The 23,713-nt window shown below is 49.2% G+C and overlaps 1 protein-coding gene and 2 long non-coding RNA genes across 3 annotated transcripts; 2 read left to right on the top strand and 1 right to left on the bottom strand.

The window, feature by feature from the left end:
- Positions 1–2,200: 2,200 nt before the first annotated feature.
- On the top strand, positions 2,201–6,628 carry LOC129638658 (uncharacterized). Its single transcript, XR_008707960.1, has 2 exons — positions 2,201–2,283; positions 5,333–6,628. It is a non-coding gene; the product is annotated as an uncharacterized LOC129638658 (long non-coding RNA).
- On the top strand, positions 2,777–6,009 carry LOC129638657 (small integral membrane protein 10-like protein 2A). Its single transcript, XM_055563224.1, has 2 exons — positions 2,777–3,518; positions 5,071–6,009. The coding sequence occupies exon 1, from the start codon at positions 2,942–2,944 to the stop codon at positions 3,176–3,178; it is 237 nt and encodes a 78-aa protein (XP_055419199.1). The 5' UTR covers positions 2,777–2,941; the 3' UTR covers positions 3,179–3,518; positions 5,071–6,009.
- A 15,337-nt stretch (positions 6,629–21,965) lies between the features above and the next one.
- LOC129639105 (uncharacterized) lies at positions 21,966–23,004 on the bottom strand. The gene is made up of 2 exons (XR_008708187.1): positions 22,881–23,004; positions 21,966–22,274 (listed from the first exon to the last, which is right to left on the bottom strand). It is a non-coding gene; the product is annotated as an uncharacterized LOC129639105 (long non-coding RNA).
- Positions 23,005–23,713: the final 709 nt, after the last annotated feature.

Below are 23,713 nucleotides of genomic sequence, written 5' to 3'. Positions count from 1 at the left end.
GACTGAGAGTGTAAAATGTTACAGCCACATTGGAAATTTTAACTGAATCTTATGAAACTAAACAGGCACTTACCATACAGCTCAGAAATTGTACTCTTGGGCATTTATCCCAGATAAAGAGAAAATTTTGTTCACGCAATAATCAGTGAACAAATATTCACAGCAGCTTTATCCCTAATAGTTCCAAACTGGAAACCCTGGCGTCCTTCTTGCGTAGGAGGTATACAAATTCTGGTGCAACCATGCGAAGGAATACTAACTTAGCAATAAAAGCAGTGAACTACTGACACTTGACATTTCCAGCAACTTGGATGACTCTCCAAAGAAGAATGAGAAAAAAAGCCCCAGATTGAGTGAAAAAGCCAATCTCCAAAGTAAAAGAAAAAAAAAAACCCAATCCCAAAAAGTTACATCCCATAAGATTCCATTTTTACAACATTCTCAAAAAGACTAAATTATAGAAATAGACAGCAGGTTAGTGGTTGTGAAGCATTAAGGAAGGCGAACAGGAGAGAAGTGGGTGTGGTCAAAAAAAAGGGCAACATGAGGGATCCTTAGAGTTATGAAACTGTTCTGTATCTTGACTGTGATGGTGGATGCATGAACGCACATATGTGATAAAACTGCATAGAACAATTCACAAACACACACACACAAACGAAAAAGTAAATTGGGGAAATCTGAACAAGATAGGTAGATTGTGTCAATGTCCTGATTTTGATATTGCACCATACTGCAGTTTTGAAAGATGTGGAAAACTGTGGAAAATTGGGTAAAATGTACGCGGGATCTATTTTTTTCTTGCAACTGTATGTAAATCTACAGTTATCTCTAAATAAAAAGTTTCATTAAAAATTCAATTGCAGGGACTTCCCTGGTGGTTCAGTAGCTAAGACCCTGATCTCCCAGCGCAGGGGGACTCAGTTTCTATCCCTGGGTAGGGAATTAGATCCCACATGCCACAACGAAGATGGAAGATCCTGTGTGCCACAACTAAGACCTTGGTGCAGCCAAATACATAAATTTTAAAAATAATTGCATTCTGTATATGAAAAGTGAACATGTGGAAACCAAAATTAAGCACACAGTACCATTTACAGCCATTCTAAAGGAAATGAAATAGATGAAACTCTAACAAAATATGTATAGGGTTGCTGAGTAAGTACAAAGAGGTGGCTCAAATCAGTTCTTTTGTGGTGGTGGAATATTTTTGTATCTTGATCATAGTGGTGGTTGCATGAATCCTGACATGGGATAAAATTGCTAGAGCGATACAGGCACACATACACACAAATTAATGCAGGTTAGAAAAATGGAGAAATCCAAATTGGGCCTTTAGTCTAGTCAAGAGTAATATACCTGTGTCAGTTTCCTAGTTTTAATATTATACTGCATCTATAGAAAATGTCACCACTGGGGAACGTGGGTAAAAGGCACAAGGTCTTTTTTGTGCTATTTGTGCAACTTCCCTGAGTCTATTATTATTTCAAAATAAAATGCTAAAAATAAATGAGATGTGGCCAAGAAGAGGTTTCAGAAATGATTGGAGGGAACAGGCTCTGCACATGAATGAGGCAGGATCCAGTCTAGGAAAAAAAAAAAAGGTTTCTATGTAGCTTAAGTCTATATTCATATGGCCCCCTCTTTTTCAAAGATTTTTGTTGTATTATACAAGTAATAGTTACAGATACACAAATGGATATACATACATATACACGAAAGACAAAAGGTATGTCTCTCTTCCTACTTCCTTAACCAGAGTAAATGATGTTCAATAATGTGACATTTATCTACCCTGATTTTTTTTATGCATTCTTATTCATGCATGGTTATATTGTTGTGCTCCAATAACCTAGTGCCTCTCAAACTCTCTCTTCTCCAGGACAACTGCTCAATCAGTGTATATGAATCTGCTGGGTTTCTTAAACATTTATACAGATGTCACAGAGATATTCAGTATGACTGTGAACAGGCATTCTGAGAGGAATTAGTCAGCCCTCCTTGTGAAAACTGGGATGAAATCTTCATGAATCAGCTTTTGCAGACGGCTTTTTGAAAGTCCTGACTACAATGAAGCAAGCACATTTCAATAATTCTGAAAATGTCATGGAGTTTGAATTGGATTTGGTTTAGAAAAAGATTAGATGAAACCACGAAAGGGCTTTAAAACCCAACAGCAGATAAAAAGCAATGAATGAGGACAAATGTATACCTGAGAAGACCTTGCGCAGCATCCAGGGCAAAGACAAAGAGGAGTGCATAGAAATCACCATGGGATGAAAGGTAAGGACAATGGGGTAAAGGAGCATTCACGAAATACACATGAACGGGGGAAAAATGAGCATGTAGGTTTGGTGCAATTCCACAGTGCAGAGTTACCAGAAAAAAACATGAATTAAAAGTACAGTGGCTAGCTGGCCAGATTTTCTGCGGAGACAGTGAGGGAAAGGGGATGGTGTAAACGGGTAAAGAGCTCCGGGTGGGCCTTCCTTGCAGAATAGCGCATTCTGCCAAAGGATCCCAGGAGGGCAGGCAGCCCTTGACAAAAAAAGCTTTCAGGCCCTCCGGCTCTCTTGGGAGTCCGGGAGGAGGCGGGGCTTCTCGGAGGGGCGGGTACCGGGGGTGGGGCTGAGTCGTTGGCAGCAGCTCCGTGGTACCCGGCAAGGGGCAGGGCCATGCTAGGGGCGGAGCTGCGCAGGCGGTCGCCAAAGTGCGTGCAGGCGAGGGGGCGGAGCTGTCCCTAGGCAGCTCAGGTGGGGCCTTGGCTGTGGCGGAGGAGTCAGCGGGAGCCCAGCCCCTGAGGGGAGACTGAAGGCGGGGCGCGGCGGAACAGGGCGGAGTGGGACGCGACTGCTGTTGGCCCCCGGCTCCAGGCCTCGCGTCCACCTGTCCGCCAGCTCGTGCTGCGGTCGGTCCGCGGGGCCCGCGCCGGCCCGGGCCCATGGCGGCGTCGGGGGCTCTGTCTGCGGCGGCGGCAGCGGCGGCCCTGTCGGGCGTGGCAGTGCGGCTGGCGCGCTCAGCCGCGATCCGCGGCTCGTACGGTGCCTTCTGCAAGGGGCTCACGCGCACGTTGATCACCTTCTTCGACCTGGCCTGGCGTCTGCGCATGAACTTCCCCTATTTCTACATCGTGGCCTCGGTGATGCTCAACGTGCGCCTGCAGGTGAGGATCGAGTGAACGCCCGCTACTACCTCTGCCCGGCCGCGACGGCAGGGGCATCAGCATGAAGGATCACTGGGCCGGGGGCCGCCAGGACGCTCCGGGGGACGAGGAAGGGGCGGATCAGGCCTCCGGGCCCTAGACCTCCGCGGGGGACGCAGCCACCGAGCCCCGGCTCTGGCCAGCCACTTCGCGACCGGTGACGAACTGCACTGAAACTCTCAAAACGGGCCCTTTGCATCGAACTCGAGAAAATTATCTGAGTGCAGCCGACCTGTTGCCTCACTTTGGCCGAAGGGGGGAGCAGAAGGAAGAAATTCTTCAGTAGGAACATGAATGACTGACCCCGACCGAAAAGGTAGGAGGCCAGAGGTTGGACTTGCGGGCTGGAGGGAGGTGGTGGCCATGACATCTAGATGTCCAGGCTGCCGGGCGGCTTGGGGAGACGAGGAAGGGACCTGAGGAAACCAGCCTGGAAAGCTGCCTGGCCGAGAGCAGACAAGGCAGGGTGCATGCAGGCCCTCTGGACTCCCTTGTCATATATCCAAGATGGGGATGAGGGGCAGCTGCCTGGGCATCTCCGAGGATCAGCCCATCACCTCGGCCCACGGCCCCGGTAGTGTCACCTGAACACGGGGGAATAGAGGGAAATGGCCCTGGAGAGGCCCGGAAAGCCCTAGAAGAGAGCGGATGCTGGCCCTCTTGTCCTCCACCCCTCGAGAGGCAGCCTGGATGGATGGTTGTGTTCTTGGCCCAAGCCCAGGTCTGTCGCTTTCTCAGCCCTTCACAAGACTTCCTCCTGGCGGGTCTCTGGGACTGCTCTCTGCCTGCTCCTGCTGTCTCTCTTGCTCCTCTCCACCCTCCAAAGCTTTGCATCAGGGGACAGGGAAGAGTGGGAAAGACGTGTTCCTCCCAGCCCTGCCCCATCTCAGCCACGCGCCCTCCACCTCCTATCAGTGCCCTCCTGGTGTCACAGAATGCGCTGCTCCAGTCCTGGACAGCCTCAAGCAGCCCCTGTGTCCCAAAGGATTTGGGAAAGTGGGGGTCTCCTTGAGTGGAGGGCAGCTGTCAGGCTGGGATGGGAGAGCAGATGGAGAAGAGGCTTGTAGGGTAGGCGACAGTTGGGGAGACAGGGACGTCTTTGGGTGAGGAGGCAACTCTCAAGTCCCCATGTTTTTCTTGCAAGAACTGGTGTTATAGAAGGTGAACTGCCCCTTCTGTGGTCAAGAGAATCAAATCCCTGCCTGGGGCACCCCTGACCCTAGAGTTGCCTGGGGAGCGCCCAAGAGAAGGGCCTGACCCCTCGAGGAGAGGCAGGGCCTTCCAGGTGGAGAGCCCGAGGGGAGGGGTGGCCTGGTGATCCAGTACTGGCATGGGGGAGGAAGGATGGAGCTAGAGACACTCTGGTGGAGCTCTGTTCTCCCCACCTGCCGGGCTCTGGGAAGGGAGACATTTGCCCTTGTCACATAGATCAGAAGTGGGGGAACTGAACCTGCCTCCGGGCCTGCATTCCCCACCTGCCCCCCAGTCTCTGGGAGACCTGGCACAGTGGGATGGGGGAGGGGAGCACAGGCTCCCAAGAGATCTAGAGAGAAAGGCCCGTGGCAGGGAAGGTGAGAGCAAGTCACAGGGAAGAACCAGGGGACAGTCTAAGCTGAGATGGTCACAGGAGAGATGAATCCCAGAACCCCCTGGGGAGCAAGGTCCTCACACACAGTCAGACCTCCCCACCCCAACCCAAGCCCCACCCAAGGCTTAACTAGGGGTTCCTTGGTGTTGAGTGGCACAGGCCTCTCAGCTTGGGTGGGGGTGTTGGCCGGGTCCTGGGGCCGAGTGTAATAGGAGGGAAGGGATACAAGTGGGTGGGGTGGAGCTGAGACCCACACATGACCCCATGTCTCTGTCTCCAGGCTGCCCTCCTGCTAGGATCACACAGGAGCATCTGCTCTGGATGGGCCTGCAGCGGTCCTGACTGAGCTGCTGACTGGTGCACCAGGAGCGGCACTGAGGGGAGCTGGGAGGGCCCTGGCCCTCACCCCCATCCCAGATCCACATCTGCCCCCTCACTGATTGCTCGCGGTCCTGGTCCTCAGTTCCTGGGACTAAGAACCACAGCAGCCTGGTTGCCCCTGGGACAGAGGGGCTGAGCCTCACACCATGTGCCCTTCTCAGCCACCCAGGTCCCACCTGAAGAGCTCTGCCTGCCTCACCCCAAGGCCTGAGGCTGCACCCGGGCTACCACATGCCCCCCGCAGATTCCCACAGATGGAAGGGCGCTGATGGCTTCCTCCCTTGTGCCAAGTTGCCTGGAAACCCCTGGTCCTGGTGGCCCCTCCTCCACCCCAACTGTGTCCCTCCAGGACCACTTCCGGGAGACTGCCAGCCTTTGGACTTCATCCCTGGAGTTCCGAGAGACTGTGACATGGGCTGCAGGGGAGGAGAGGAGCAGAGGACCAGGGGCCTCCTTGGGGCTGATGTGTAAATGTGCCCTTTTCAAGTTCGGGTCTCACCCTCTGGGTGACTGGATCCCCAACCTCAGCCTCTTCCTGGGCCAGCCTGAGAGGACCTGAGGAGGGCACTAGGGAGGGTCTTTACTTAATATGTGCGTGCCTGTGTGTGAATGTGTGTGTGAGCGCGCATGTTGAGTGCATGTGTGAGTGTGGGGATGTGCGTGGGCATGTATGTGCGAGTATGTATGCACATGCATGAGGGCTTGAGTGTATGAGTGTGTGAGGGGGTGTGTGGATGAGAGTGTGGGTATGAGTACAGATGCATGAATGCGCAGATGTTTGTGTGTGAATGTGCGGATGGGAGTGTGTAAGTGTGTGAATACACGTGTCAGTGTGCATTTGTGAATGGGTGTGTGCCTGTGCACAAGTGTGTGATTGCTTGTGCACACACAAGTGACTATGCACTGCAGAGGGTGCAGAGCTGTTTAGCTGGTGTGCAGTGCAGGACGGGCTCCCTGTCCTTCCCGGGCTTGTGGCTCTGTTGGAGCCTGGGCCCTGGGAGGCTGCTTCCCAAAGTGGAGAAAGTATGTTGGAGTCAGGGCCCCGGGTTCAGAGACCCCTCATCACCTGCAGAGAATCCCCGCTCCTTGTGGGGCTCTGGCTGGGGCTGTCCGCCCCCGAAGATGTTGGCCGTGGGAGGGGCGGGGACACGTCCTCAGCACATGCTCCTGCCACTGCTCTTCTTACAGTTTTGATCTTGAGTCGTTTGCTGCTTCTGCTCTCCCGCCTCTTCCTCATCTCCCGACTGAGCCCCTGCTGCTCTCTTTGCACTTTATTTGCAGTCTGTTTTTCAGGCAGTGGAGCTTACACACAATCACTGACTTGAATAAGACCACTGTTCCTTTTCTGTGTGTGATGAACTCTGCACCAGTCAGCGCAGTCTGGTCAGAGAAATGTTCTTGTTTCCAGTGTTGTCAAATCTTGTGTCTGTCTAAGTTAATAAAAAATATTCTTTGAATTGAATAAAATAAAAACTGGAGGCCTCTTGTTTCTGGTGTGGTGCCCCCTTGGAGGAGAGGGGCTGGGGGTGAGCGCACCCTACTCTGGTGGCCAGAAGCTGGGGTAGGGAAGCATCCTGAGGGCTATAAGTGGGTGGGGTCATGGCAGGGATGGTGGCCTGTTCAGAAGATGCTCTGAGACAGGCCCTGACTTGAGCGCTGCTCCCGTGATGAGAAGTCAGCAGCACGGGCCTGGCCTAAGAGGTAGCGATTGTCCCAGTTTGTCCCATTCACAAACTATTTGAATAACCAGACAGCTAAGCGTTTTCTTTATTTTAAAGCCTGGTGTTAGAAAGCACTTAATTCAGTTGAACCCCAAGGATGGGCTGGGGTAGGTGAGGTGAAATGGACCGTCTGCAGATCATTTTGTGTCACCTGGAGGCCCCTCTGCAGCAGCAGGTGGCAGGGACCCATCGCTTCCCTGGCAGCCAGGTTGATGCCCAGTTTTGAAGAAGATCAATGTTGGGGACCAGAGACCAGCTTCCCTTCCCTCCACCTTAGACTCAAGCTGTCCCATCACAGGGCCCGGGGTGGGGACTCCGAGACTGCTGCAGAGGGACGGGGGGTGGTGGTCAGAGGCTAGGGGAGGGAGGCCTGCAGAGGAGCACATCACCCACCTCAGAGGAAGGAAGGTAGGGCCCTCTTCTGCACACAGAAACAGAAACATCAGGTCGTGGGGTGGCTGAGACCTGTGCTGAAGCAGAGTCCCACGACAGGACCAAGGCTCTGAGCTACTGGCAGATCTTAAGGCCTGGCCCTGACATTCCCTGAGGGTCCTGTCACCCCACTGGAGGGACTCATTCTCTGCTCCCCATCCTCCCTGTCTGCCTCCTGACTCTGCCTACCCTTAGACCAGGATCCAGCTCAGACCCCACCTCCACACCTGCACTCACCTACCCAGGCAGGGAGGAAGAGCACTCAGCCTCCCCAGCCCTTATCTGGGCACCCTCAGCCCCCCCAAGAGATGATTGTCTGCCCTCCCTCCTTAGCCTCAGCCTCTGGTCTCAGCCAGACCTCTCCTGCTGTGTCTTTCCTGCCACCTCCTGCTCTGCTCCTTCACTTCCACCACCCTGAGCTAAGGGCTCACTCAGCATCTGGGCCCAGGCACAGCCTGTGGCTTCTGGCCCAGTGTTCTCGCTGCCTCTGGGTCTCCTTCTTGGCACCCATGATTGTCCTGGGCCTGAGGCTGCTTCTGAGCCTACACCCTGCACCCCGTCCAGCTCTCAGCTCCCTGCACCCACTTGCCCAGCCCCTCCAGGGAGGCCCATTCCAGCCCTTCTGCTGCCCCCCACACCCAACCAGGCAGGAGGAAGATGCCCAGACAGTGCCTACCCATGAAAGCCAGCACGGTGGGGCTTCCCCTCTGGCCAGAGTGCCTCCGGGGGCCTATGACTGACTTTCCCAACCTCCACAAACAGTAGGCCTCCATGAGCCACAGCTCCCCACCAAGGCACTGGGTATCCCCCCCAACCCTGCGCACTCAGAGACAATCTCACTCCCCACTGCCCCGCTGACAGTGGCAGAAGCTCCTGATTATCTTGAGGCTGTGTTCCACCTCAGCACTGAACCTGGGAGCCTCTACCTCTTCTGCACAGCAGTCCCCAAGGCTACCTCAGGCCAGCTTCTCCCTTGCCTGGTCACCAAGCCTTTCTCGAGGCTTCCCTCAGTGGCTGCCATGACAGCCCTCCCTCTCTGTGGCCACCACAGGGTCCATCTGCAGCAACCGCCACTGCTCATCCACCCACAACACCCCTTACCCAGAAATCCAAGGTCTCCTCAGGAATCCCTCCTTCCCCTGCCTCCCACACCCCAATTTATGCCACACATCCCCTGTAGCTCATTAACATTCACCCTGATAATGGGGTCACAGTGGCACCCAGAGGGCCTCAGGGAAGGCGATTCTTCAGAGACCCTCAGCCGCTCATTTGGCAAGACATATTTCCTGGGCTCCTCTCCACGCCCGACCCCAAAGTAGGCCCTGAGCACCGAACCCATGGACCAGTCAGAGGAGCCCACACAGACCATGTGAGAGCATAATAGGTGCAGGGCTCATGGGAGGGTTCAGTCAGGAGGAATGCGACCCCTCGTGTACCCAGGAAGTAATCTGGGGTGTCGTTGCTACGGCCAGCTCCAGGTCCGAGGTTAACTCAGAGCAGCCTGGCCACCCGGACCAGCAGAGCCATAGGTGACTTGCCCAGTTCCCAGGGACTGGCAGCCAAAGATTGCATTTTTACATGGTGTAGATTAAAAAGAAATGTCAGGACACATGTGGCAGGAATTCCAGTGAATGCCCCAGACACAACTGGAAGGTAATTCCATCGATGTTCTCGAGGCAATTTTTCTGGAAAGTCTTATCGAAAGTTGTTTCCAGGTGAATACCACGGCAGATCTGAGCACTTTTTAAAGCATTTTTTATTCAGATGTTGTGCACATCCTTAACCCAGACCCCGTGGAGTGTTCTCCATCCTGCTTTTCCTACCTCTCTCTACCACAGGGTTTTGCACCCAGGAGTACAGAGGGCAGAGCCCCAGCCCAGGAATGAACGGCCGGGTGGGTTCCAGCTCCACGGATCACCAGCGCTGGGCATGTGGGCATGGCACCGTGCCTCGCTGCACCCGTTTCCTGGCCTACAGGCACAGTAGTGCAGGCCCCAGGGAAGCAACATCTCAGTTCTCTTTGATGTTTTGAGACCAGTAGACTATTTTCTCTATGTTTCTGTTTTCTCATTTTCTATGACTTCATGATGATGGCAACTCTCCATGTACATGCCGCCTGCGAAATACTGCAGTTTGACCTTGCCCTGCCGGGCGCCCTTTCCCCAAGGTCAAATTTAACAGAAAGCCAGTCTCTGTCACCCTGGGAATCCCAGTCTTATGGCTAAAGCAGAGGCTCTACAACCTCATCTTGACACCCATTCCTCCAACTCCCTTTCTATGCCCCAAGACCTCTCTTCTCATCCCCTTAGCATCTATGTCTTTTTTTTTAGAAATGTCTGTTTAGCTTTTCTGCCCATTTTTTTCATTTTCTTATATTGAGTTTCCTGATTTGTTTGTATATTTTGGAAATTAAACCCTTGATAAATTAGGAGTATGGTATTAATGTATACACACTGCTGCTGCTGCTAAGTCGCTTCAGTCGTGTCCGACTCTGTGCGACCCCATAGATGGCAGCCCACCAGGCCCCGCCGTCCCTGGGATTCTCCAGGCAAAAACACTGGAGTGGGTTGCCATTTCCTTCTCCAATGCATGAAAGTGAAAAGTGAAGGTGAAGTCCCTCAGTCGTGTCCGACTCTTCGTGACCCCATGGACTGCAGCCTACTAGGCTCCTCCATCCATGGGATTTTCCAGGCAAGAGTACTGGAGTGGGGTGCCATCGCCTTCTCCCGTATACACACTACTATACATAAAATAAACAAGGATTTACTGTAAAGCATGGGGAACGATATTCACTATTTTATAAGAACTCAGAAAAATTTTAAAAAGAATATACATATATAAAACCGAATCACTTTGCTCTGCTCCTAAAACTAACGCAATACTGTATATCAGCTGTACTTCAATTTAAAAAACAAAACTGACTGTATATGCATGACTGCTTCTGTCAGTGAAGTTCTTGGTCACACAATACCCACAGGGTTTTCTGATATAGTTCAAGGGAGCCACCAGCACTGGCCAGCCTTGGACTGGAGCATGGAGCCTTCACCAAGTTTTGGCAGAATTTGCTTTCTGTAACGAACAAACCATGAGGACGAGATATACAGGTTTTCGAGTTATAGGAGGTGCAAGATCCTGAGCAAATAAGAATCTATGAACTGACTATGTGCTTCAGATTTCTATGCACACCACAAGATTTGCAAATACATCTGGGATGCAGGGTACCCCCTTAAGTCACCAGGGACTTTTCAGAACACCAGCGGTACTGGAAATTGTCATTACCTTTTGTACACCAGGCACATGGTGCTTGGAGCAGACTTGGGAGGGGAAACTAGCTGGGTTCGAACCCAGACTCTTGAGCGGAGTCACTTTGGCCAGGTCCTTCAGACTCTCTGGGCTTCCCTGGTGGCTGAGTGGTAAAGAATCTGCTTGAAACCCACTTGAGAGGTGGGTTCGATCCCTGGGTCAGGAAAATCCCCTGGAGAAGGGAATGGCTACCCACTCCAGCATTCTTGCCTGGAGAATTTCAAGGACAGAGGAGCCTGGCGGGCTATGGTCCATGGGGGGTCATAAAGGGTAAGACAGGACTGAGCGACTGAGCACATTCAGATTCTCTGTCGTTCACTTCATCTGCGAGATGGTGAGTAATTCCGTGGTTCTCTGAGGAACATGTGAACCAATACACATCAATCACTGAACACTGAGCACGGTGACTGACTCGTGGAAGTGGTCTGTACACAAGACCCCGTCTTTGTTAGTGATCAGCTTGATTCAGAGCTGGTCAGAAGAGCTGCTCAGTCTCAGGACATCAAAAGACAAGCTGCTCTTGCTGAAGCTGGGGAGGGGCTGGTGACTAGAGTCCTGCCTCTGGCCTCCACACCAGCAGTGAGAGCCCTTGAGCCACTTCTGTAGTGGACGCTTGCCTGCTACTCAAAGTGTGGTCCAGGGACCAGCAGCATGAGTATCACCTGGGAACTTGTCACTCTCAGGCCTCCACCACAGGCCTATTGAATTAGGACTTACACTTTCATAATAACTGGTGATTCCAGTGCACATTAGAGTTTGAAAAGCACTACTCCCTGATATCTTGAGAGTCGAGAGGTTGACATAAGTAAACTGTATTTTAAATGAACTAAAAAAGGACTTACAGTGATGTACCCAGAAACCGTAAAACTAGTGGGTGGGAGAGCCAAGATTAGCATCTAGGTTTCCTGACTTTCAGCTCCGGCTTTTCTGCACGATTCTGATCAGTTGCACCCTGTGGCAGATTCCCCTCTGGTCCCAGGGGACAAGTTCATGTCTTGTTTCTGCAACCAAGCCCCTGTCATATGTCCTTGCATCTAAATCCATGACTTGTGAGACTTCCTTGGTTATCCAGCAGTTAAGATTTCACCTTCCAGTGCTGCCTTGATGGTTCAGTAGTTGAGAATTATCCTGCCAGTTCACTGCACAAGGCTTCCATCTCTGGTCCAGGAAGATCCCACTTGCCACAGAGCAACGAAGCCAGGTAGCCACAACTGTTGAAGTCTTCTGGCCCTAGAGCCTGTGCTTCGAAACAAGAGAAGCCACGGCAATGAAAAGCCCACGTACTGAAACCAAGAGTAGCCCTGGCTGGCTGTAGCCAGAGAAAAGACCCAGCACAGCCAAAATAAATAACTTAAGAACCGCAATGGCACCCCACACCAGTACTCTTGCCTGGAAAATCCCATGGATGGAGGAGCCTGGTAGGCTGCAGTCCATGGGGTCGCTAAGAGTCGGACACGACTGAGCGACTTCACTTTCACTTTTCACTTTCATGCACTGGAGGAGGAAATGGCAACCCACTCCAGTGTTCTTGCCTGGAGAATCCCAGGGACGGCGGGGCCTGGTGGGCTGCCATCTATGGGGTCGCACAGAGTCGGACACGACTGAAGCGACTTAGCAGCAGCAGCAGCAGCAGGAAGCGATTACATTCTTCCGATTTCTGCGTGGAGCAGCGCCTCCTGCTGGTTGATTCCTTGAACTACATCAGAAAGCCCTAAAGGTGTTGTGTTGCCAAGGCCTTCAGCGACAGGGACAGTCATCCGTGCACAGCCAGTTTTGATAAGGGCAAGATAAGAAAGAGAAGAGAGGCCTTGGGACACACGAAGGGCGTGGGAGGAACATATGTCAACGTGAGTGTGCAGAGCCTCGTATAACTCGAAAACCCAGTGGAGCTGCGCCATCTACTGGTGGATTCTTTGAATTATATCAGAAAACCAGGGGGTGTTGTGTTGGCAATTCACATCTCATCAATCAGTGGACACTGAGCACAGTGGCTGAAACGCAGAAGCGGTCTATCCATGAGGACCCGTCTCGTTAGTGATCAGCTTGATTCTGAGCTGGTCAGAAGAGCTGCTTAGTCTCAAGACGTCAAAACGCAGCACCGCATCGGGGTCAAGGGCATAAACTCTCTATTTAGACACAGCAGCTCTACCACTTAACCAGGGCAGGCCACTCGGCCTTTCTGAGCCGCAGCTTCGTGACTGGTCAGATTGGCGTGGGTAGCACCCACCTGGCGACTGTCGTGGGTCCGTGCGGCCGCGAGCATGGGTAAGGGCCTGGCTTGTCCTGGGACGGGTTCGGTGGGTGGCAGCTTCTGTGTGAACCCGGCTGCGGGGGCGCCTCCACTGCGCACCATCCGGAAACAACTCACTCCTTCCGCCTCATCTGTAGTTCCTTCACCCAGTTCTCATCTGCTTGCCCTCAGCTGCACAGAGTGGGTAGCCGAGATCCAAAGGAACAAAAAAGAACACAGGAAATGGAAGGGATTCTATTCATCAACCTTCCCTGGATTTGGGAAAGACAAAGCCGCCCTGCGACTTTCAGGGTGTACTACAGCTGAATCCCCTCACAGCCTCCCCCTGCTGTCTCTTTGGTGTACCTGAACCTTTGGCCTCCCGCAGCCACAGGAGCAAGCCAGTTGGTGCTACTGCCTCTCCTCCCGGGTGCGGCGAGGGGGGCCGCTGGGAGGGCAACTGAAGGCTGAGAGCTCCGCTAGATTCCTGCCCTCCCTCGGTTCTGCCCTCTGCCTCCACCAATCCCTATCTATGCTTTTCCATCACCTGTGTGCTCCATGGAGCATACGGATTTGCTCAGCCTTTTATGCCACAGAGGACTTAAACCTGCAAAGTCAGCCACATTGTTTTCCTCTGGAAGATTTATGGAACTGCAGACTATTATTTTTCACCTGGGGCTTCTGAGGTCCCCAGTTAAAATACATCTGTTCTGGCATCACTATCCCTCAAGAATACTTTCTGCTTTCTAATTCGTGTTGGTATTTTACCCTGACCATTGTAGTTCCCACTGTAGTTCTGATTGGCATTCTAGCTTGTAGAATGGTGAGTATATCAGGATATCAGTCTCTGGTGAGTATATCTTAATTTTTGACTCGTGCAAAAATGAGTTCATTACCCTGCAATATCAAGAACCAACCCTTAGTGGTAACCAAGCAGATTCTCATCAGAGATCTAGCTGCTTTTGGCACACTCAAGTGTTCATAGTCAAACTGTTCCAAGTTGAATTTGTCTTTTCTAAAAACCCCAAATACCTTCTTTTCTTTTTTGGTTCCCTATCTTGTGTGGCGTCACCACCATCCACTCCAAAATCAGGAGTCGTCTCTTTACTGGCTGTGTCCTTCTCCCTCATGCATCCAGTTAGTAAGACTCCACTTCCTGTTGTTTCTTCAATCCATCCCCCATCAGCCTTGCTTTGGTTTAGATACAACTTATGTTGCTGTTGACTCTCTACAAGTTTCCTGTCACTGTCTACCCACTCCCAGGTTTTCAGCCCCACCCCAACCAATGCCAAGTTCACCCTCCTTCTCCTAGATAATGTGGTTCATAAATATAGCCATTCCATTCTTCTCTCAATATCTTTCAACAAATCCCAAAGTTTAGGATGAAACTGCATCTCCAGAGCACCTCTGACCCCGTCTCGCTGATGCACATTGTGCACTATGAGGTTTGTTTTCTTGCTCTCCAGAGACTAATGAGCTAAAAGAGCACTTCATGTGCACAAGGGCCTGACCTTGTAGCTTCTCGCCAAACAGATTGCATTTCACAAACTTCATGACAATGATCAAAACACATGGAAGTTGAAAAATAATACAGAGATACTGCATGTTCTCATCATCTATGAGCAATAAGTATCAACCCATACGCAATCAGAATCGATCTCTGCCCCCTTCTCTTTCTTGCTGCTGCTGCTAAGTCACTTCAGTTGTGTCCGACTCTGTGCGACCCCACAGAGGGCAGCCCAGCAGGCTCCCCCATCCCTGGGTTTCCCCAGGCAAGAACACTGGAGTGGGTTGCCATTTCCTTCTCCAAAGCGGGAAAGTGAAAAGTGAAAGTGAATTCGCTCAGTTGTGCCCGACCCTCAGCGACCCCATGGACTGCAGCCTACCAGGCTCCTCCGTCCATGGGATTTTCCAGGCAAGAGTACTGGAGTGGGGTGCCATTGCCTTCTCTGTCTCTTTCCTACCACCATGCAATTAATTCAAAATCAACCCTATATGAGTACGTACAGGAAATTGCTTTCAAAGGTGAACTGGAAGGCCTTATGAATAACACTAAATAACCAATTTTTGGATCTGTATTCCTCCATTTTATTGGCTTGTGAGATAATTCAGACATCCCCGATGCAGGAATAATGTTTTGAGTTTCTAGGTCCATGAACAATACACAGCCTTATAGGAAAAGAAACTTCTGCAGGTGACTCCAGCCGATGCAAGTGAGTGTACTAGGCCATGTGGTGTGGTGCGTGATGGTGCTGTATGGCATATCAGGTGGCTGTAAGAAGCCTATGTCAAGCCAATAGATGAGAGTCTTCCTGGCATATACTAGAGGAACTGCATGCTCTCTTCATCTTTTCATTGCCTCCCTGATACTAGATGACTAAATGCCCCACTGTGAGATACCAGGTCTCTCAAGCTGCCCTGCATAACTGGTGATTTCTGAGGTTTAACAGTTCATTAAGGAAAGAAAGAGAGTAGGTAAATAAATAGATCCCTATGAGAAATTATCCTTTGGGCCACAACACAAAGGCCACACATACATATTTGAGGACTATAAGAATGTTTAAGGAAATCTCCTGACCCTGCTAAGGTAAGGCAGAATTAGAGTGATTGGTATGCTCCTATGCATGGTCACAGAAGAAGTCAGGAGGTTCTGACACCAAAAGCAAAGGAACAAAAGCAAAAAATAAGCAAGCAGGGCTATATTAAACTAAAAGGCCTCTGCCCAGCAAAGGAAACCATCAATGAAATGAAAAGGCAACTATTAAATGGGTGAAAATACGTGCATGTCATATATCTGATAAGGGGCTAATATCCAAAAAAAAATATGGGAACTTCCCTGGTGGCTCAGATGGTAAAGAATCTGCCTGAAACTCAGGAGACCCAGGTTTGACCCCTGGGTAGGGAAGATCACCTGAAGGAAGAAATAGAATATATATATAAACCTCATACAACTCAAGAGCAGAAAAGTGAATAGTGCCATTAAAACTGGGCAGAGGATCCGAATAGAAATTTCCCCAAAGACATACAGATGACCAGTGTTACTCGCTCACTTGTGTCTGACTCTTTGCAGACTCCATGGACTGTAGCTGGCCAGGCTTCTCTGTCCATGGACTTCTCCAGGCAAGAATACTGGAGTGGGTTGCCATTCCCTTCTCCAGCGGATCTTCCCAACCTAAGGATCAAACCCAGGTCTCTCACATCGCAGGCAGATTCTTTACTTCTGAGCCACCAGGGAAGCCCAGATGGCCAACAGGTACATTAAAAGATGCTCTCACCACTATTATTCAACATAGTTTTGGAAGTCCTAGCTACAGCAATCAGAGAAGAAAAAGAAATAAAAGGAATCCAGACTGGAAAAGAAGAAGTAAAGCTCTCACTGTTTGCAGATGACATGATACTATACATAGAAAACCCTAAAGATACTATCAGAAAATTACTAGAGCTAATCAGTGAATTTAGCAATGTTGCAGGATACAAAATCAATACACAGAAATCACTTGCATCCCTATACACGAACAATGAAAAATCAGGAAAAGAAATTAAGGAATCAATCCTATTCACCATTGCAACAAAAAGAATAAAATATATAGGAATAAACCTACCCAAGGAGACAAAAGAACTGTATCCTGTATACAGAAAATTATAAGACACTGATGAAAGAAATCAAAGATTAAAAAAACAGGTGGAGAGATATTCCATGTTCCTGGGTAGGAAGAATCAATATTGTGAAAATGACTATTCTACCAGATGCAATATACAGATTCCATGTGATCCCTATCGAATTACCAATGGCATTTTTCACAGAACTAGGACAAAAATTTCACAATTCATTTGGAAACACAAAAGACCCCGAATAGCCAAAGCAGTCTTGAGAAAGAAGAATGGAGCTGGAGGAATCGCCCTTCCTCTCTTCAGATAATACTACAAAGCTACAGTCATCAAGACAGCATGGTACTGGCACAAAACCAGAAATATAGACCAATGGAAAAAGATCCAGAAGTAAATTCATGCGTCTATCCATACCTTATTTTTGACAAAGCAGGTAAGAATATACAATGGGGCAAAGATAGCCTCTTCAATAAGTGGTGCTGGGAAAACTGGACAGCTACATGTACAGAATGACATTAGAACATTTCCTAACACCACACACAAAGATAAACTCAAAAAGGATTAAAGACATACATGTAAGACCAGAAACTATAAAACTCTTAGAGGAAAACATAGGCAGAACAATTGAAGACATAAATCAAAGCAAGATCCTCTATGATCCACCTCCTAGAGTAATAGAAATAAAAACAAGAGTAAACAAGTGGGACCTGATTAAACTTAAAAGCTTTTGCACAGCAAAGGAAACTATAAACAAGGTGAAAAGACAACCCTCAGAATGGGAGAAAATAATAGCAAGTGAAACAACTGACAGAGGATTAATTTGCAAAATATATAAGCAGCTCATACAACTCAATACCAGAAAAACAAACAACCCAATCAAAAAGTGGGGAAAAGACCTAAACAGACATTTCTCCAAAGACATACAGATGGCTAACAAGTACATGAGAAGATGCTCAACATCGCTTAGTATTGCAGAAATGCAAGTCAAAACTACAATGAGATATCACCTCACACCAGTCAGAATGGCCCTCATCAAAAAGTCTACAAACAATAAATGTGGAGAAAAAGGAACCCTCCTGTGCTGTTGGTGGGAATGAAAATTGATACAGCCACTATGGAAGATGGTATGGAGATTACTTAAAAAATCAGGAATAAAACCACCATATGACCAAGCAATCCCACTCAGAGGCATATACCCTGAGGAAACCAAAATTGAAAAAGACACATGTACTCCACTGTTCACTGCACCACTATTTACAATAGCTAGAACATGGAAGCAACCTAGATGTCCATTGACAGATGAATGGATAAAGAAGTTGTGGTACATATACACAATGGAATATTACTCAGCCATAAAAGGAATGCATTTGAGTCCGTTCTAATGAGGTGGATGAAACTAGAGCCTATCAGAGTGAAGTAAATAGAAAGAGAAAGATAAATGTCGTACACTAATGCATATATCAAGAGGGTTAAGGTCAAGAAGCAACAGTTAGAACTGTACATGGAACAATAGACTGGTTCCAAAGCAGGAAAGGAGCATGTCAAGGCTGTATATTGTCACCCTGCTTATTTAACTTCTATGCAGAATACATCATGAGAAATGCCAGGCTGGATGAAGCACAAGATGGAATCAAGATTGCCGGGAGAAATCTTAATAACCTCAGATATGCAGATGACACCACCTTTATGGCAGAGAGCGAGGAAGAACTAAAGAGCCTCTTGGTAAAAGTGAAAGAGGAGGAAGAAAAAGCTGGCTTAAAACTCAACATTCAGGAAACTATGGCATCTGGTCCCATCACTTCATGGCAAATAGATGGGGAAACAATGGACACAGTGACAGACGTTATTTTCTTGGGCTCCAAAATCACTGCAGATGGTGATTGCAGCCATGAAATTAAAAGACGCTTGCTCCATGGAAGAAAAGCTATGACCAACCTAGACAGCATGTTAAAAAGCAGAGACATTACTTTGCCAACAAAGGTCCATCTAATCAAAGCTATGGTTTTTCCAGTAGTCGTGTATGGATGTGAGAGTTGGACTATAAAGAAAGCTGAGCACTGAAGAATTGATGCTTTTGAACTGTGGTGTTGGAGGAGACTCCTCAGAGTCTCTTGGACTGGAAGGAGATCTAACCAGTCAATCCTAAAGGAAGTCAGTCCTGAATATTCACTGACTGATGCTGATGATGAAACTCCAATACTTTGGCCGCCCGATGCAAAGAACTGACTCATTGGAAAACACCCTGATGCTGGGAAAGATTGAAGGCGGGAGGAGAAGGGGATGACAGAGGATGAGATGGTTGGATGGCATCACTGACTCAATGGACATGAATTTGAGTAAACTCCGGGAGTTGGTGATGGACAGGGAAGCCTGGCATGCTGCAGTCCATGGGATGGGAAACAGTCGAACACGACTGAGCGATTGAACTGAATGCATATACCTGAAATCTAGAATGATGGTAACAAAGAATGTATTTGCAGGACAGCAGTGGACAAACAGACATAGAGAACAGACTAATGGACACAGGGAGAGGGGAGAAGAGGGTGAAATGTATGGAGAGAGTAACATGGAAACTTAAATTACCATATGTAAAATAGATAGGCTATGGGAATTTGCTGTATGTTTCAGGGAAATCAAACAGGGTCTCTGTTTGAGACCCACACCTAGAGTAGAGGGATGGGATGGGGAGGGAGATAGGAGGGAGGTTCAAGAAGTAGGGGACATATATATACCTATGGCTGATTCATAGGTATATATATATACCTATGAAAAATAGAAAAAAAAGATGCACTATTCTCTTAACCATCGGGGAAATGCAAATCAAAATGATAATGTGATATCACGTCACACTTGTTAGAATGGCCATTATGAAAAAGATGAGCTATAACAAGTATTGACAAAAATGTGAAGAAATATGAATCTTCCGACACCACTGGTGGAAATGTAATTGGTGCAGCCACTATGGAAAACAGTATGGATGTTCCTCAGAAACAAACAAACAAAAAAATAGAGCTACCATATGATCCAGCAATTCCACTCCTGGGTACGTATCACAAAAGAAAAAGAAAAATGGTAGCTTGAAAAGATACCTTTCCCAAGTGTTTTGGAGGAGACAAACCCAGCTGGCAGAAGCATTTGTAAAATGCTTATGTTTTTCAGTAAGATATGTATGTTGAAAAAGCTCCCACTTGTAGATGTTATTATTTGTGATGACTACAAGCGTGATCGATGAAGATATGGCTCTGGGTGTGCATCACACCAGGTACTGAGTGGGACTCTGGGCTCCATAATCTGGGCTTTGATGAGAGGTGGTGGGTGGCAGGGGGAGGGGTCTCCAGGCCGGAATTGAAGTTCTCCCCTGGTTAAGGTAAGAAAGGTGGTAGGTAATCTGACACCTTCCTATGTGAAGTGATCCTTTTGCCTACTACATGAGAGCCACAATACATGTTCAGATATCGTGGGCGTGTTGGGCAGTTCCTGGTAGAGTGAGGCAAAGTTAGGGTGACCAGCACGGTTCTGCAGAACATCAGTGCAGAAGTCACAGGGAACAAAACCGGAACCAGTGAGCGTGCAGTTCTGCCTGGGTAAGATGGTAATTGACGTGAATGGTAAGTCTCATAAGGATGTACCCTCTCCCCACTGCAGCCACCGTAAGAGCCCCCATACAGATCTTATGATGTCACCAGACTGACGTTGCTCCTACTTGGAATGTTTCCCTTGACGCCGGAGCTAAGAGGAGGCCCATGTAATTGCTCTTAGGCACTAAAAAGGCATTCCAACAGGGGTCTTCACCTAGTCCCCAATTCAGCCCCCCTTCTGGTAAGCTTTCACTAGTGGTAAAGAACCCGTCTGCCAATGCAGGAGATGTAAGAGACACGGGTTCCATCCCTGGGTCAAGACGATCCCCTGGAAGAGGACATGGTAACCCACTCCAGTATTCTTCCGTCCACCTATAAAGTTGTTTGCTGCTCAGGATCGCATCTTGATTCCTTGGGTGACTCAAAGTTGAAGTGTTTAGAGGAAAGAAAATTCTTTTTACACAGATTTTGCATACCTTCTCTTTTTTACTTAGTGTTTCAAACATATTACCCAAAACATAAGTATGGAAGGGATCTGGGCGTTATGGATTTAAATTATAAGTAAACTATAAACCTTTCATTATGCAGAGTTTTATAACAGAAAACATGGGTCAATGTATGCTTAAACCACTAATCATATTAATAATATGTAATGAAATTTAAGTGAATTACAACCTGTCTTCCTGGAGACTCTAGTCATTTAAAATTTTTTTTTTCTTTTCTTTGAAGCATATAAGCCATAGTAGGTAATAAGGAAAACTGAAGAGATCATTATACTTATTTCCATATTCATTCTAAATGGCTAACTGTATAATATAATTTCTATTGAAGACAATTATAAGGAATAACTTTGAGCAGATTAATATTAAATTCACATGGTTTACAAATCTCACTATTTAAAAAAGAGGAAAAAGAAAATGCCTTTATCTGACCATCCTCACTGGTTAGTGACCCAGCTGAAAGGTAAGCCTGGAATTATCCAGAAGCAACAATGCTCTGACTTTTCTTCCATTGTCATAAAACATTCGGTTGAAAATGCCTGACCTCAGGAACACAGCTTTGAAAGAATCATTCTGAAAACGACTCCCTGGTGAAGCAAACATGTTTACTAGTTTTACAATCACAGATAATGCTCTGTGTCCTCTCACACTTTTGGGCAGCTTTGCTCTGCAAATAAGGATTAACCCTATCTTCTGAGTGTAATCTTAGTTTGCATGTTAAAAGGCGGACAGGCGCTCCTTGTTTATTTTCCTCCTTGGCATGCAGATCTCTGGTATCCTTGCCAGAGTAGTTTCTCACACTTATTTTTCACACTAACCTCAGTTTCATCTCCACTGTACCACTGAGCTACACATAGTTTTTCCTCTTCGATTCTTATAGATAACTTTTGTCCAAATGGCTCTGCTGCTGCTAAATCGCTTCTGTCGTGTCTGAGACTGTGCGACCCCATAGACGGCAGCCCAACAGTCTCTCACGTCCCTGGGATTCTCCAGGCAAGAATACTGGACTGGGTTGCCATTTAATTCTCCAGTGCATGAAAGTGAAAAGTGAAAGTGAAGTCGCTCAGTCTTCTCTGACTCTTAGCGACCCCATGGACTGCAGCCTATCAGGCTCCTCCATCCATGGGATTTTCCAGGCAAGAGTACTGGAGTGGGGTGCGATTGCCTTCTCCGCCAAATGGCTAAATACTAGGTAAACAATGAAAATTTGGAGACACTGACAATCTGAGATATCCGGGTTCTTAGAAAGATGCCTTCTCCCAAGAACTATGCTAAGCACTACAGGACGTGTAAGATGAAACAAGAGTCCTGTCCTTCAGGGACGTATAATATACTAGCAAAAGCATGGGGTATGACAACAGGAGACCTACATTGGTCTAAAATCTGCCGCCTGTAATCCACATGACTGCGGACGACACGTCCTGTATCTGAATTTCTTTATATGTCAAAGAGAAATATAAATGGAAGGGACACCATGAGGTTAAAACCTACCTAACAAGAATAAACAACAACAGTTGCGAGGTATGTGCCTGCAAACCACAAAAGGATTTTAAAAATACCAGGGACTGCTGCTCCCGATCCAGCGAGGGGTCTGGCCAGGAGGACCAAAAGTCTCTTAACTCGAGTCCCCGGGACAATCCTAGTGATGACTTTCGGAGATAGGGGTCCTCGCCAGGCGAACTTCCTGGTAGAAAAGGCCACCGTCTGTTGGAAGGCGATTCAGCAGTAATCTGGACGCAAGACACGCGGCAAGGCGGGGGGGGGCGGGGTCCGAGATCGAGGACGCTCGCAGGAGACAGCCTCCTTCGCGGCGCCGCTAGGACTCTCGTGAGCCCGAGACTCGGTGACCTGAACTGTGCTTTTTGTCTGCATCCGGGGCCGACCCCAGGATGGGGCAGACCTACGGGACACTTACTGACTCCCGCGGGCGCGACTACGCGGGTTGGGGGGGGGAGGGGGGGGCGGTGATGGGCGTGGCTATAACGCAGCCCCCGGAAGCCATCCTTTCTTTTCCGGTGGGCGCCCGGCCCACAGCGCGAGACCCCAAAATGGCGAGCCGGGGTACGGTCTCGAGGCGCTAGAGGGGTCGCGCCGGGGACGGAACTTCCAAGGTCCGCGCGCGCCCGGGGCCTCGCGCCTTCCCGGCACCGCCGCCTGGGCGCGGGAACCCGGACCTGCCTTCCTCCCCGCGACGGCTCGAGGTGTGGTGACTTCATAGCCGAGCCCAGGAAGAGGGAATTGGCGTCCAGGGAAGCCAGAGCTGGGTGGAGGTAATCGAGAAGCTGATTTTCCTTCGGGGTGTGGTCAGGAGAGCCTCGAGAAATAACGAGCCATACCCTTAGAGATACCTCAGGAGCCAGCGCGGGTGGCGGGAAGGCCGGAAGTTAGCCGGGGCGGGCGGCCTTTTCGTTTCCGCTGTGGCTGCTTGGCCCGGCGGCGGGTGGGTCTGAGACCCGGCGATACCTGTTCTCGAGGAGGCCGGTCCTCAGGCAGGCACCTACAGTCATATCTAACCTGCGGAAGCAACCTTTGGTACACCGTGTGGAAACCAAACCCAGGGTTGCTGCGGAAGTAGACTCGGAGGCTGCTGGTGTGTTGAGAGCTTTTGGTACTCTGGACCCAGAAGGTGTAGGTGGGCCATAGGGCCGAAAGGCCTACCAGTGCACCCAGCGAAACTTGCCCGTTTCTGCTGGCTTACGAGCGTATTGCTGGTGAATTTGAAAGTCGCGCAGTGGTGTCCAACTCTTTGCGGATACAGTCCATGGAAATTCTCCAGGCCAGAACCCTGGAGTGGGTAGCGTTTCCCGCCTGCAGGGGATCTTCCCAACCCCGGGGTCGAACCTAGGTCTGCCACATTGTGGGCGGATTCTTTACCACCTGAGCCACAAGGGGGAAGTCCCGAGAATACTGGCGTGTGGGTAGCCTATCCCTTCTCCAGCGGATCTTCGCGGCCTGGGAATCGAACTGGGGTCTCCTGCGTTGCGTTGCAGGCGGATTCTTTACTAAAACTGAGCTAGCGGGGAAGCTCCGAGAAAGCGGTCGTTTCAGCCTCCAAGACTAGTTTCTGCTGACAGAGAAATGCAGGAAGTGTCCGTGTACCTCTCGAGCCATTTCTTTGAACACCTGTGGCTTCCTTGAAAGAGCTCTGTTGTTGTTTCTCTTGGGTCAC

The sequence above is a fragment of the Bubalus kerabau genome, chromosome X (assembly GCF_029407905.1).
Source record: "Bubalus kerabau isolate K-KA32 ecotype Philippines breed swamp buffalo chromosome X, PCC_UOA_SB_1v2, whole genome shotgun sequence".
Taxonomy (NCBI): Eukaryota; Metazoa; Chordata; class Mammalia; order Artiodactyla; family Bovidae; genus Bubalus; species Bubalus kerabau.
The sequence above is the reverse complement of the archived record's forward strand: the minus strand, read 5'-3'. Positions and strand labels throughout refer to the sequence as shown.

What these genes read in the sequence shown, in the direction of transcription:
- LOC129638657 (XM_055563224.1), top strand. Translation starts at nt 2,942, where the DNA reads ATGGCGGCGTCGGGGGCTCTGTCTGCGGCGGCGGCAGCGGCGGCCCTG.